The sequence below is a fragment of the Rhipicephalus microplus genome, chromosome 5 (assembly GCF_043290135.1).
Source record: "Rhipicephalus microplus isolate Deutch F79 chromosome 5, USDA_Rmic, whole genome shotgun sequence".
NCBI lineage: Eukaryota > Metazoa > Arthropoda > Arachnida > Ixodida > Ixodidae > Rhipicephalus > Rhipicephalus microplus.
The window spans coordinates 47,779,360-47,792,566 of record NC_134704.1 but is presented as its reverse complement, the minus strand read 5'-3'; the positions used below and the strand labels follow the sequence as shown (position 1 = coordinate 47,792,566).

The 13,207-nt window shown below is 45.6% G+C and overlaps 1 protein-coding gene across 5 annotated transcripts in view; it reads left to right on the top strand.

The window, feature by feature from the left end:
* Window positions 1-13,207, top strand: part of Moe (moesin) — a 188,547-nt gene that overhangs the window by 149,749 nt on the left and 25,591 nt on the right. For 3 of the 5 annotated variants that reach the window (XM_037425589.2, XM_075895380.1, XM_075895381.1), the window contains 4 exons: window positions 3,099-3,157; window positions 4,670-4,753; window positions 10,255-10,350; window positions 12,246-12,350. In XM_037425589.2, coding sequence (XP_037281486.2) covers window positions 3,146-3,157; window positions 4,670-4,753; window positions 10,255-10,350; window positions 12,246-12,350 — 297 coding nt within the window. In that variant the 5' untranslated portion in view covers window positions 3,099-3,145. Of the gene's footprint in view, window positions 1-1,149; window positions 1,296-3,098; window positions 3,158-4,669; window positions 4,754-10,254; window positions 10,351-12,245; window positions 12,351-13,207 lie in introns of those variants that run through there. The other 2 variants (XM_075895379.1, XM_037425590.2) reach the window with 2 other exon arrangements.

Here is a 13,207-nt window from a genome sequence, read left to right as displayed (position 1 = left end):
GTCACCGTGACGTATGAGTGCGCGGCGCCACCGCTCCGCCGTGGAAGTGCGGCAAGCGAAAGCCGCGAAGAACGCAGCGGCGAACCGCGACGGGCAACACCTGCCAATCACAGCTCACACTTCGCCAGCGCAAAACAATGAACGCTGAGTGCGCCGCGCCGCTTTTCCGTGTGCAACAACTTCGTTGACTCACCTCGCAGTGATGGATTGAGACGCTCCGCAGACAGACTGCAGTTTCGGAGCACTCCGTGTGCCTTTTAAAGATGTGGATGAACTGTGAAACAAAGAGTGAACGGCCGACAGGGATTCGGAAGAAAAAAAAAGGCTGTTATAAGTGTGAGCAGTTTGTCGCGATTCTTTATATGGACACAACCTTAATGAAAACTAATATCCACTAGAGAGAGAGAGAGAGAGAGAGAGAGAGAGAGAGAGAGAGAGAAATAAAAGAATATAAGTGAAAACCAGGGAGGTTAGCGAGAAGAAAATTTTCCGGTTTGCTATCCTGCACTGGAGAAGGGGGAATAGGATAAAATAGGCATCGTTGAGAAAAAGACAATGAAGCCAACAGACAATAAAGCTATGAAAAGTGCATGTCACGTTACTTGTGGTCTTATAACTGTATTTTACTGAAGATGATGTCAACGTAAAAAAAAAGAATTTCCACTTCAGGCGGTTGAAAATTCCGGAGCCCTGCAGTACAAACGTCTCGGGTAATTATTCATATCGTGGGTTTGGGTCTAACTACGTTCGGAATCCACTAGATTTGCATTGCAACAAGATAACTAGAACTTCTTCCGGTTTCATGCTCCTAGCCTTACTACACCGGCCTTTTGTCGCTCATTACTTACGACCTGACTTACGTCATTCCATTCAGCGCGTTGGCATCCCCACCATGGTGGGATGACCCTACCTTCGCACGTGTTACCTATGCGCGCGCAGGCACTCACAATTTCAGGCGGTGTGAAAGTCGCGATAAGTTGCGTTTTATTCTTTGTTACGTTCAGCATTCCTTCCTTTCGTCCACGTAGCGGAAAAAACGGGGAGGGAAGTCAAACATTGCTCGCATGACGCGCCGGCGCGGTTTCATAAACGGCGCGCCGCGCGTGCGCAATGACGCGCGCGCTGCAGCCGCCGCGCCGCGTTGCGGCGGTCCGCCAAAGCGGAAAGTGGGAGTTGCCACACGCATGCGCGTTTGCCACACCCTGCGGACGGCCATTTTGCACGAAGTTGTCACCGCGAGCTGCGGAGGGTGATACACGGCGGCTGTGGGAATACGCTCTTTTTTTTCTTCGTCGGTAAGTGACTGTTTGGTTGGTTTCTTCGCTAGCGGGGCCTCGAGAGCGCGGCTCGAGCCTTGTAAATGTGGCCGCTCACCTGTTCCGCCGACACGGACTCGTACGCGAGTGAAGTGTACCAACACCGGCGCGCGCCGCTGTGGAACCGCTCGAGGCGAAGTTTTTTTTCTGTACGGCGACATGACGTGTTCGCGAGCGGTGCCCGTTTCCGGGTGTTTATTTCTCGAAAACGCAGCCCGGTTTGGTTGCTTCTGGTGTCCCAAACCTCTGCGAGATGTGTAGGCCCCAGTTTCGCGTCGACACGAGCGGCTGCCAGCGCGTAATTTCCGCATAAATTGTGGAGAGATGCGGCATTCCCCCCGCCGGCTCGCGCTATAGCCTCGTCAGCGCGTATACAAAAAACCGGTTGCTTCTAACCAGCCGTTAAGCGACGACGAACCCATCAGTTTTTTTGTCTTCGCTGCTTGTTATTGTACTTCGTTGGATATGTCCTCGGCTTGGCGTAGCGACGAGATTTCTGTTCGCGCGTTCGTGTGTGCCTCGCGAATAGTTTCACCGCACTCGGCCTTATTTCGTTACAGTGAAGCGGCGGCACTGTTGCCGCTAGGAAAGGCATGCGCTTTTGTTACTGGTAGCCCAGGTCTCGTCTCGGTCTCCCGGCGTGAAATGAGACCGGGTTTGCGTCCAGGTGTCCCAAGTGTATTTCGTGTCGCGACCCAAACGGTCGGCTTGCTTGGGGCGCCGGTCGGCAACGGTCGTAGACGGTGCGGCGAGCGAACCGCGGTGGTTTTTGGGCGCGAATGACGTAATGGTGCCGGTCGGCGCAACTTGTTGAGCGGTGGCACCCCGTTGCAGGTGCGGTCACGTCGTCGGGACTGCGCGAAGTGCCTGACATCTCAGAAATGTGTCAATCCTTCGGTTTAAATCGAACGTTTTGCACCTTTTATCCTCGTTTGCGAAAGGCGGCTTTGCTTGGTCAAGGTCATGCCGAATCGAAGCTTTTAATAAAATACAAAGCAAAGGGAAGGAGAGCGCTGGCGCAGTCGGCAGGATATTCCAATTCCGGCGAGTTTTTTTTTCCCTCTGCGGGTGTGCAAAGTCGCGGAGTGTTTTCGCGATTAAACCGGTGTAAACCAGAATGTTAGTAATAAAAAAACAAACAGACGCGAAACCAACTACTCGAGGTGTTCGGGATATAAAGGGCTTGTTTGAACGACGGGGATGCTTTACGGCGCTGCCTGTCGTCTATCGAAAGATGCGTCTTTTGTGCCGCTGTTTGCATATTTCGCCGAAGGGCTTGCATCTAATGCGACGCCGCACAGGAGAGGGTTTTCCTCCTTTGCTGGCCAATGCCTGCTTGCCTCGTGCACGATAGGCACTGCGCCGTGCTCCCGAGCGGGCTGCAGAAATTAGGTGCCTTTCTCCTCTACTAACCACTACCACCACCACGATCTGCAAAGATGGCATACCCCTCACCGCCCCCTACTTTATCGTCGCAAAATGTGATTTAGGTGAAACCATTAGTCACTGCTATAAACTTGGCGCACTTGTTTTGCGCTTGCTAATCTCTATCATCGCCGATAAGCGCATTGTCTCGTTATTACATGCCTATCTGAGCTTATGAGTAATGTGACGTTCCCTGAGTCATTGGCCCTTGAACTTAGCTGCTTGGTGATATACCCCGATTCAAGGCGCAGGTGTGTGTGCGTGCGTGTGTACGCGCCTGCATGCGTTTTGTTTGCTTGAAGGCGGGATTTCTCGATTTGGAACTCACGTGGGGCAACTTTTTCTCTCTTGTTTCAGAAATTACTTTTTTTTTCTGCCACTGGACAGCAGGCAACTAAAGCAAAATGCCGAAACCGGTGAGTCAAAACTCTGCTCTTTAACATGTCTAAATCGCTTTTTTTATATAAGGTATAGAACCTTTTAGAAAGGCAACAGATTCGCTTTGGCTGCCAGATCTCCGCACCTGTTTTTGGTGCTTCATGCATATTTCTTGAATGCTGCTACGTTTTTTGCATTTGATGACGTGATGAATTTTATCGCCTTACACGGAATTTGTTTCCTCCCGCCGGCAGATAACTATATGGAGTGTGAATGACTTGTGGGAGTGGCCTTGAATAGTTTTCTTTGACGAGTGCATCAGTAGCGGTACTTGTCAAGAGTCGAGTGCTGTCTGCATTGAATACAATGCTCAGTACTTGCTGTAAACGTTTTTGCTTGTGGTGGAATGCAGCGTGAACAGCCTTTGGATCTTTCTATTTATCCTGCGAGTCTGGTATGGCAGGATCGCGCAGCCAATGAAATGGAGTGAAGTAGTTAACGACATTTAACTTTGATTATAACAAGACATGAACAGTGCAGGCAAGCACATGCTTCACATACTTCAATCCTCGGAACTTTTATGGATTTTTGTAGCATGTTACTGTGTTGTGCCTTTTGAGCATAACGAAATACTTTTCCAGTCACTGTCACTGTTAACGATGCTTAAACCTAATAGCTAAGTAATGGTTTTGGTTTCTTTCCAGGTATTGGCTCAACACAAGTGTAAAAAGTTTCCTACAATGATGTCTGCATTTTAGGCACATTTCTATGCTTTCTAGAGGTTTTTGGTTTCGGGTACTGGCCCCTCATGGTGGCTTTGCAGCTATGGTGTAGTTCTGTTGAGGTTGAGGGTTCAACTCCAGGCTGCAGCGGCTGCGTTTTGATGGGGGACGAAATGCATGAACCCCTTAACGGGCGGATATTCGCAGATGTTGTCTCGCTCAATTTTTGTGGAGATGCTATTGAGCATATTTTTTTCTAATTTGAGTTCTTGCTGTAAAAATTGACTCATTATAAATCACATTAGCTTAACAATGTTGATTGCTCATTAAGCCAGCTCTCTGTGAGTAATTAGCAGAAACAAGAGCATATTTAAATTTTCAGCATTTGGCAATGGTATCGTCAGACAACTTTAATCATTCTGACGACAAAAGGTTTTCAGTCAAGTGGATGGGCTAGATGTCAGAAAAGTAATGGGGTTTATAAGTTTACTTATATCATTAATAGACCCTGGGTGTCCATAATTATTCCATAACAGCCCCTCCACCCCAGACTCGATGCTTTGTGATCACGTCGCTTTTTTTCCCTCTGAGAACCTCAGTTTAATTTTTTTCAAACTATATACTGCCTGGGTCGCAAGCGTCATGGCCAGCAGCTGCTTCCTCGACGGGACGCAGCTGCACCGGTGACAGCCGAGCGCATCCTTGACCTGCGCTTCCGCACGTTTTTGGTGCCGCAAAGCTGCACCTGTTTTTGGAGGATGAATGGAATACGATTTCTTGTTTCCATTTTAAAAACCAAAAGTGTAATTTCCCTTTATTTATTTTCAGGTAAATGTGCGGGTGACCACGATGGACGCGGAACTGGAGTTCGCGATCCAGGCGAGCACCACGGGCAAGCAGCTCTTTGATCAGGTGAGGTCATGTGGCATTGTTTGAACCAACGGTAAACTTGTGCTCTGATTTACGTATAGACTTGCGCCTTTGTTCTTAAATGTTGTTCCGGCAGGACATTTTACTAAAAAATTAGTTCACATCTGGTGTACTAGTTTGCTCATTTTCAAATGAGGTCTTGCTTAATTTGTGGTCACACTGACTTTTAAAAAGGGGGGGGGGTCAATTAAAGCAAGACAGTTTGTGAAATTGAACCATTTGTGCTATTTGAACTATTATTGACACTGCTTCAAAATGGATCCCCCAGACAAGTTGTGGTCCCTGCAGATGTCGTGTCCTGTGGTGGAACGACTGCAGGAATGCTCACAAAAAGCAGAATAAAGCGTGGGGTCTATTGCGTGACGATCCAACTGCAGAGAATCTGATCAATTTCAAACAAGTAGTCTCAAGGGCAAAGGACACGCTGACAGGCTAGGAGGGGAAAGCTGGCAGTTTTTGTCGGGCATTAATTCCTATACAGATGAAGGTCTGCAACAGAGTGAATAGGATAAGAGGCCGACAGACACTCTCTTCCTCTAGTAGACACAGAGGGTAACAGCCTCTGTGTCCAGCTCATCCATTATTCTGATACATTCAAACGATACAAAGATAGTAGAAAGGCAAAAACCTGAATGTCAATGTGAAAAAAATGAGCCATACAAGTCTATTCCACTTGGCTGAGTTGCGGGCAGCGCTAAACTGCTGCAGCAAATCAGTCCCAGGCTCTGACCGTGTTATATATCAGATGCTGAAGCACTTACCCCAAGAAGCACTCTCCTCTGTCTGTATAACTCCATATGGGTTTCTGGCGAGATTCCCTCGGCGTGGAAAGTGGCCATAGTAATACCTATTCTTAAACAGGGCAAGGATTTATCTTCCGTATCTAGTTACAGACCTATTGCTCTGACTGGCTGCCTCTGCAAATTATTTTGAAAAGATTATAAACTGCCAATTATTACATTTCCTGAAATCAAACTCCTCGACTAATATCAATGCATATTCCGAGATGGTTGGTCCACCACTAACCATCTCATCTCATCCGCTTAGAGGCGCAAATACGTGAAGCTTTCATTCCTAAGCAGTTTTTTCTATCTCTTCCTTGACATGGACAAGGCATAGATACAACTTGGCGTTTTGGAATATTGAGAGACCTCTCACATTTAGGTATACGAGGTAATATGCTAAGTGTAATAGAAAATTATCTGTCCAATCGTACATTTCGTGTTCGAGTGGGCGATGCGTTGTCACAACCGTTCGTGCAATAAACGGGAGTACCACAGAGCGGTGTCCTCAGTTGTACTCTTTGTAGTCAAAATGAATTCCCTGCGATCGTGCATCCCTTGTAACATCTTTTATTCAGGATACGTTGATGATCTACAGATACGTTTTAAATCCTGTAATCTCTCGGCATGTGAGTGACAGGTTCAGCTCTCTTAACAATGTCTGTAAATGGGCAAATGAGAACGGTTTGTCTGAATCCACTAAAGAGCCCCTGTGTTTCTCTAGGAAGAGAGGCCTTTACCATCCCCATATAGAGTTGCAGGGTGAGCGCATAGCTGTCAAGACAGAACAAAAATTTTTGGGCATAATTTTAGACACGAAGCTCACATTTATACCACACATTAAGTACATTAAGGAGAAATGCATGAAAACAATGAACATCCTAAAGGTGCTGTCCCGCACAAGTTGGGGCAGCGACAGAAAATGTCTGAGCCTCTACAAAAGCCTTGTCCGCGCGTGTCTAGACTATGGGGCAATAGTGTACCAGTCCGCAACACCAACAGCATTGAAAATGCTGGACTATGTCCACCGTCTAGGCATTCACCTTCCTACGGGAGCTTTTCGTACAAGCCCCGTGGAAAGCCCTTACGCAGACTCGGATGAAGGGTGGCTACATATAAAGATTGTACCCGTCTTTTACATATTTTTTGAAGATAACCGCAAGGACCGACCACCCTACATACCCTTCTGTAAAGGACACATCCAGCTCCTAGCCTTTTCAAAACTGGCTCACAATGAAACAGCCCTTCTCACTGCGTGTTAGAGTATTAGCTGTGGACACAGGCGTCCCATTGCTCGAACACCGCGCAATGGCTCCTACATGCGCCCCGCCATGGCAATGGCAGGTTATAAATTGTGACACATTTTTCATGATTGTGACAAAGCATGCCCCACCCCTACACATTTAGATGTACTTCTGCAAATTGGCACAATGGACCGGTGGTGATCCACCAATGTGCGAGAAATGTGGCGAACCCCTGAGTGTCCTACATATTTTGATAGTGCAGTGAATTAGATCCTATTCAAAAAAAGAATTTTCCAACATCCTACCGAGAACAAATGCCTCTTCACCCAGCGATGTTCATCGGTAGAGATCCACTTTTCAAACATCATTCATTATTCGCATTTTTAAAAGATGTTCGCAACCTTCCACGTGATCTACCCTGGTAATCTGTAGAACAACCTATCACAAGGGGTTGTTGCTGCCGTACATACATTACAAAGCACATGTTTCGCGGCCCTTGGAGACAAGGACGCCGGAGAGACATTCGTGCTCTATAATCTCTTCATAGCTTTATCATCAGAACCATTGACCACTAGTTCTCACTCTACACATTTCATGTCACTCTCATAATTTTGTTCCCTATATGTTTACCCACCTTTAAATTAGGCCCTTTTACAGCCACTCATCATACCCATAGCCCAAATCTTTTGTCGCATGTACTGGCGCTTTTTGGTCATAATGTGGCCCTTGCGCCAAGAAACACTATCATCATTGTGCTATTTGAACGGAGACTAAAGGTTTTGTAAAGCTTTGGCAAGTTAAGACTGGCATGACAAAACTTGCTTCCTGGAAATATTAGTGGGCGACTTCCATCTGACACACTATGCTTGCATTTTCTAACATGAGCATGATAGAAGCAGAGCTGGCGAAGTGATGTTTTAAGGTCCTTTTTCTTTTACCCATGAAGTACTTGTTATATACGTGCTGGTATCTGCGATTCTGCAGCAATTTATAGCGATATAGCTGATCAGCTCATTGCCTAGTAGTGATGCTTGCTGGCATCCAAATCTTCAAATTCTTTGAGAGTTTCTGAAGAAATAAACGAAAATGTAGCATTTGAACATTTTTACCTTTCAGTGACTTAGTAGACGTTGTATACTGTGCTGGTGGAGACTAGTTCTGTTGCAAGCTTAGTTGGCAGAGACCAAACTAGGCAGGTTACCTCTGAACTAGCACCGAATTGAAGAAAGAAAAACTCGGGTGGATTTTACTTCAAAACATCAAGACTGGAAAGAGGAACGGCCGCATCTATTCAGTTTTATCAGTGGGAATGCTATGTGCTCAGTGAAGTTTTCCTCACAGTAGAATGTTTTCCACACTATAGAAGGCTGCCTAGTGTGCACCTACAGATGTTTGTTTCAACTGATGCCACACTGAATAGTACAGCACTTGCTGGGTGAAGTATTGTGCTTCTGCTTATGCTACTACAAAAAAAAATTGGAGGGTTTTTCAAGATTTGTGTAAGGAATGCATAAGCCTAGTTTTATTTTGTTGCATCTTTTTCTCCAACACTCTTTAGGTGGTGTAGGTGCGACTTCATCATTGTTTTAGTGCTCATTTTCAATGGCCCCATGATGAGTCTTGTGGCTGCTGAAACACGTTTGGAATCAAATTGTTGTGAAATTTGAATTTTCTTGATGTGCATGATGCTCTATGTCGACTTTACCTCTTATACTGCTGAAATAGTTTTTCATTACCTTGACATTCAAAGTAGCCTTCATAGAAAGTGTTTGTTTTGCACTGAAGGTACAACACATTTGTATTGATAATAATTTGCAAGCGTGGGTGTGTAGCCTAGTGGTTAGGACTCACCCACAAAGTGTGTGCCCAAGTTCAAACCCAGCCCCAGTAAAGAAATTTTGTTTGGTTCATTTTTGTATAGCAGTAGTTGTTCAGTGTGATTTAGGAATAGACGAACTGATAGCTTGGTTGTCTCAAGCCACTCTACAGCTGATCCAGGGATCTGCTCATGATTGGCAAACAAGAACAAAAAAATCAATGCAATGGTATGAAATGCTTTTAATCGGAAGATCGCATCAGTCGTTGCAAAGAAACATCGATGTGTATTGGAAGGTTCATTAAACAGTTTTCTTTGCTTTTCAAGAATTGTGCGCATTCGGATCGTAACTGTATGCATAATGAGAATGTTCCAGACCAAAAAGCTTGAGTGCATGTCAAGTATGAGTTTGTGCTGTTCGCTTGATCAGGCACCGTTGAGCATACACGATTCTGGTGTCATGGGTATCCAGTTCCCAGAGGTGTCAACGTGGAATGCCAAGTTATATCGGCATGTTATGATCTTGGAATTGCAGTTATATGGATCTTGTGATGAAGAGAGGCTTGGCATGCCAGGAAAGATACAAGACTGATTGCACGATGCATTTTACATGGTTACACCATCTCATAATTTTTCAGCTCTTATTGAAGTATTAGATATCTGCTGCAGATACCCAAGACCAAGAGACTTTGTTCTAGTAAAAAAAAAAAGATCAGATTAAAAAAATAAGAGATGCTCAACCTGATCACTTCACTGTTCCTGTTACACATGAGCACAGAAAATGCCTATATTTGTCGCACTGCATTGGTGTTGCCACAATAACCTGGGCATGAATTTTGAAAGTAGAGCCATTTTTTCAAAAGACGCCAATTTGGATAACATATAAGCTCACTGGTGTGGTACAGTACCATCCTGACTGATTAGTTTTGTTGTACATTTTGTTGCCTATACATTCTGCTGAACGCACTTCGAGAGCTACACTCGGCGACGACTTATCTTGACATAGGAGCGAAGGCTACAAAGGTAGGCCTTCTGCAGATTTGTGTTGCTCCGCAGGTGGCACGGCAGCTTGCAGCTGATTTCGGTCTTGCTTGCTTGCAATCCATTTAAAATTATGTACACGAAAAGTGTGGATAGGAGAAACATTCAGATTATACAGTCTGTTTTTGGGTCATATTACGAGTATATGCTCGTAAAAGTAAACAGGGCGTTCACGGGCGCACACTGAACCACTGTCATGAACACCATGTTCATTTTGGGGAACAGGTGTGCTGAAAAGAAAAGGAAGGCATGCTTGCAAAGTGAACAATTATTACTGTATTTTACTCACGACTTCCCGCAACTGTTCAATTCTCATAAAAAGTAAAGCAGTGATTATTTAAGCAATGTATATTGAGAAAATTTTCAGTGAACATAAGTACTATTTTTTTGGCACGGTAGCAGGCATGTACTTCAGTTCTGTAGCTTCCAGTGCTGTCAAAAAGTTATCGCCGAGTATAGAGCTAGTGTGTCATGGTGCCATGCAGAGTTTTCGAATTTGCACTGTGCTAAAATCTTCAAATTTCACAATGCTTTTGTTGAACAACATTTGAAGATTTGTCATTTAATTCATGCAATACATCACAAATTTTTTTTTTGCAGGTGGTGAAGACAATAGGCCTTCGAGAGATTTGGTTTTTTGGCCTTCAGTACACTGACAACAAAGGCTACATCACATGGCTCAAGCTGAACAAAAAGGTAACCAGTTTCAATTCTGGCTGCCATGTCCAAGAGTACCGTATTTACTCGATTCCACCGCGCCCTTGATTGTAACGCACACCCGATTTCCACCACAAAAAACAAAAAACAAACGTAAGACATTGATTGCAACGCGCACCCATTTTTCTCGCTGGCCCGCACGATCACACCACTCAAAAAAAACAACTTCTTTCAGGAGCGTCTTCCATTTAAATATGAGGTACGGGCGAAGCTTGTGCCCATCTGACATGTAACAGAGCATTGCCGTCACTGTAGTTTTACCGTGGACCGATGTCGGCACGCGAACTTGCTTCGCCCCTTCTCGACGGTTGTGGTGCCAGGCACGTCGAAGTGAAGAGGCGTCTGATCGGCATTCCCGATTTGCCCAAGCAGGTAGCCGTTGTTGCGCCGCAAGTTTAGGACGAACCTCTGAAAACTGTGAAGCTTTTCATCGTACTCCTCCGCAAAACTTTTCGCATATGCATGTTCCCCTTCGGAGGGAAAAGCCTTTCCTCTTCATAAAGTTAGTTAGCCAGCACCTGCTCGCTTTAAACTGGCTCCGCGTTAGACCTTTTTCTAAGGCTAATTGCATAGCCCGCACTTGGAGCAGTTCTGTCGTCACGGGCCGCTGTGCCGCTCGCTGCTCAAGCACATACTCGCCGAGCAGCTCTTTAATTTGCGGAAACTGACCCTGCTGTGGTCCACTGAAGCCTTTGCGTGAAGCTTTGCTGTCGACAATCTTCTGCTTTTGTTCCCGCCGGTCCCGCACGCAGGTTTCGGGAACTCCGAACGACCGCGATGCGGCCCGATTTCAGTCCGCTTCTGCACACGCGATGACTTTTCTTTTAAAAGCGGCATCGTGGTGCACTCGAGTTTTTGGAGTCGGCCCTTCCATGCCGTCGATGCTAATGCACTACTAGATGACGAACTCCTCAGCACACGTACGAAGTGCCGCACATGGGAAACACATAGGCAGAAATGGCCGACGCGCCATGCCGACGCAAGTAGGGGGCGGCCATTTTGGATTTGCCGATGGCAATAGATTGACCGTAATTTTTTTGTTTGTACTCGATTCTAACGCGCATGCGATTTATGAACTCTCTTAACCGGAAAAAAGGTGCGTGTTGGATTCGAGTAATTACGGTAGCCTTTTAGAGTTAGTGTTGATGTGATGGAACATTTTCAGTAGTCATGCCGACGAAGCTTGCCTGTTAAAATATGTTTGCATGCCTCCCACTTGGTGCTTTTTCAGTTACTAAAAATGTTCTAGTTCTATGGTTGTGGGTTTTACCCCCATCATTGATATCTGTACCCCAAGTATGGCAAAATGCAGCGAAGCTCGTGCACAGCCATTTTAATGAATTTCAGATCATTTTGAGCCCTTAGCCAAGCCATAGCATATGCATAGACATAGTGGTAATTTTGGCCACTAATGGAAGCAGTTGCAGACTGCTGGAAATGTTCCAAGTGAAGCTTTTATAAGTTACAAATTGTAGTGGCAGCGTCGTATAATACAAACCTTCCACTGGCACGTGTACAGAAACACAGCCCTCAAGATTGTGCCGGTCACACATGCATTCGTAAGCGCCGTTTCCTGTAATGGATGCTCTCTCGATCATGGGTTTCTGGATTCGCTATTTCAGACGCGCATTCAGAAGTTTTGTGGAGGGCACTTGAGATTGCAGTTTTGCCTGGGTACGAATGCATGACCATCATCGTGGCCTGTAGCAAATGAGTGCTGTGCTGCTAAGCACGTGGATGAAGGTCCTATTTGCGGCATGGAGAAAGAAAACCATTTGGAGGGAGCATTGCACAGTGTGATGGAAACAAAAGCTCATTTTCATAAGGCCAGGGCTCCTGAATTTATGTCTAAAGCATTTTGAACTTTCATGCAGGTGCTCAGTCAAGATGTGAAGAAGGAAAACCCGCTGCTCTTCAAATTCCGTGCCAAATTCTACCCAGAAGATGTTGCAGAGGAACTTATCCAGGAAATCACTCAGGTGAGGATACTCTCTTGGGAAACTCGTTAGAACACGTGTAGCACCGGCTTCATAAATTGAACTAGTGGTGACTCTGGCGCTGAGATTGTTAGGCAATCGTGGAAGTGATGGGTAGTACACATACACAAAGTTGCTTAGTCTTGGCTGGACCTCGTGCTTGCGGGTTTCAAATGCACTTCTCTTCTTTATCGCTGTTTTGGTTGTTCAGAATTAGAAGAAAAACGAACCGTTCTGAACATCCTGACCCGATTCGAATTGAGCCTAAAAGTTTAAGGTGGCGAAGTGCAACTGCTGAACATTTGATGAATTTCATTTTGTGACAGAGCGGCTCCAAGCCACTCGAAGCCAAACGGAGCTGCAGGTACAAAGATTCGACAAATTTATGTATCGTATTTATTGGTGTGCTGAATGCACTCGCATAATAAACGCACCCCCAACTTTATTCATCAAACTTGGAATTTTTTCTCCCACTTAATGTACCCCCTTCATTTATCTGCTGCAGTCTCACTAACAGGAACCTGGTGCCTCCTCCTCGTTGGATCTAAGTTTTTATTATGCCGACCCCTTCTGCCACTTCAGCTCGCTACCGTGCTCCGTATTGTTTTTCTTCTATCTGCGCAGCACGTCCCTTGTCTTCTTTAATTATCTGTGCACAACAGCAGAGTTCACGAACGGTATGGGTGTACAGACATCGCAGCTAATAAGCACATAGCAAGTGAAGGCCACGAACCTGCCCATGCTAACCTCTAGTTGCTTCCTTCAAATACGAAAGTTTAAGGCCCACCCAAATGCATGCGTTTTTTCAGCAACAGGCTTTGCAGTCTCCAAGGCCGCCACGAAAGGCTGTTTGTCACCAT